Source organism: Eriocheir sinensis, unplaced genomic scaffold (genome assembly GCF_024679095.1).
Source record: "Eriocheir sinensis breed Jianghai 21 unplaced genomic scaffold, ASM2467909v1 Scaffold488, whole genome shotgun sequence".
Taxonomy (NCBI): domain Eukaryota; kingdom Metazoa; phylum Arthropoda; class Malacostraca; order Decapoda; family Varunidae; genus Eriocheir; species Eriocheir sinensis.
Genome location: NW_026111818.1, coordinates 20,001 through 21,411, shown reverse-complemented (window position 1 = coordinate 21,411; position 1,411 = coordinate 20,001). Strand labels below are relative to the sequence as shown.

The following is a 1,411-nucleotide window of genomic DNA, read 5'->3' as shown; positions in this document are numbered from 1 at the left end:
TTCCCACAAAAATATACTCATTTAATAAAAATAATAATATAATATAGTTATATTGATAATACTAATTAATAACATTTTCGGTGGATAATTCCAGGCCCGAATTCTTCATACTCTGACTTGGTTATCCAGAAGTGCTGGAAGGTAGACAGGGAGCTGAGAATGGAGCCTCCTATCCAGACGGAATACTTTCTTTCTGGAGGAGCAACAATTTTAACATTTATAGTTGAGGGAGCAAGGAATGTAATTTCCTTTTGCATTCGATCGGGTATTCCAGGATACATGCTGGTCCCACCAGACATGACAATGTTGGCAAAGAGGTCTTTTCGGATGTCTATGTCGCATCGCATAATGGACTGGTGAACCAGTTCATGTAAACCGACACATTCCATGCCCAGGAAGGCGGGTTGGAATGCTGCCTCAGGGCAGCGGAATCTTTCGTTGCCAATAGTTATTATCTGCCCGTCAGGGAGCTCATAAGCCTTCTCCAAAGTCAGAGATGTTTTAGAAATTTCCATTTCATTTTCAAAGTCAAGAGCAACATAACATAGTTTCTCTTTAATGTCACGGACGATCTCCCCTTCAGCGGTCGTGGAGAAGGAGTAGCCACGCTCTGTTAAGATTTTGCTTAGGTAGCTGGTAAGGTCGCGGCCAGCCATGTCAAGGCGGTACATTGCGTGTGGGAGTACGTAACCTTCAAATATTGGACAGGTGTGAGTGACTCCGTCACCAGAATCCAGGACGATACCAGTAGTACGCCCAGAAGCGTAAAGGGACAAGATCGCTTGAATAGCGATGTACGAGGCCGGGACATTAAATGTCTCGAACATAATTCTTGTCATATTTTCTCGGTTGACCTTGGGGTTGAGGGGGGCCTCTGTGAGAAGAACGGGAGACTCCTCAGGGGCGACGCGGAGCTCGTTGTAAAAGGTGTGGTGCCAAATCTTCTCCATGTCGTCCCAGTTGGTGATGATGCCGTGTTCAACAGGATATTTTAAAGTCAGGATACCTCGCTTGGCCTGAGCTTCGTCGCCGACGTATGCGTCCTTCTGACCCATGCCGACCATCACACCCTGGTGTCTAGGGCGGCCGACGATGGAGGGGAAGACAGCTCGGGGAGCGTCGTCACCGGCGAAGCCAGCCTTGACGACGCCTGATCCATTATCCACAACCAAGGCTGCTAAATCTTCGTCGCACATCGTTGCTCTTTCTACTAAGAGAGGAGAAATATAGCAAATTCAGTAAATCAATATTAAGAAAACATTTATGCATAATAAATCAATTTCAGTCAGTCAGAGTGAAATAAAATCAAATAATTTACCTCTAAAAATGAAGAAAATCGTCCTCCTCCAAGTTGGCGAGTGAGTGGGGGGTGAGCAGCGCTCCCCTTTATACCCCGCCGCCCACCCCTCGC

At 46.5% G+C, this 1,411-nt stretch overlaps 1 protein-coding gene across 2 annotated transcripts in view; it reads right to left on the bottom strand.

Annotated features, from left to right (window-relative positions):
- Nucleotides 1-1,411, bottom strand: part of LOC126992554 (actin-3, muscle-specific-like) — a 1,655-nt gene continuing 244 nt past the window's right edge. Inside the window, exons 1-2 of one of the 2 annotated variants that reach the window (XM_050851374.1) lie at nt 1,319-1,411; nt 1-1,207 (exon numbers count right to left, since the gene is read on the bottom strand). The exon at nt 1,319-1,411 is cut by the window's right edge and continues 244 nt beyond it. In XM_050851374.1, the coding sequence (XP_050707331.1) occupies nt 66-1,196 (1,131 nt within the window). In that variant the 5' untranslated portion in view covers nt 1,197-1,207; nt 1,319-1,411 and the 3' untranslated portion in view covers nt 1-65. Of the gene's footprint in view, nt 1,211-1,318 lie in introns of both variants that reach the window. The other variant, XM_050851373.1, reaches the window with a different exon arrangement.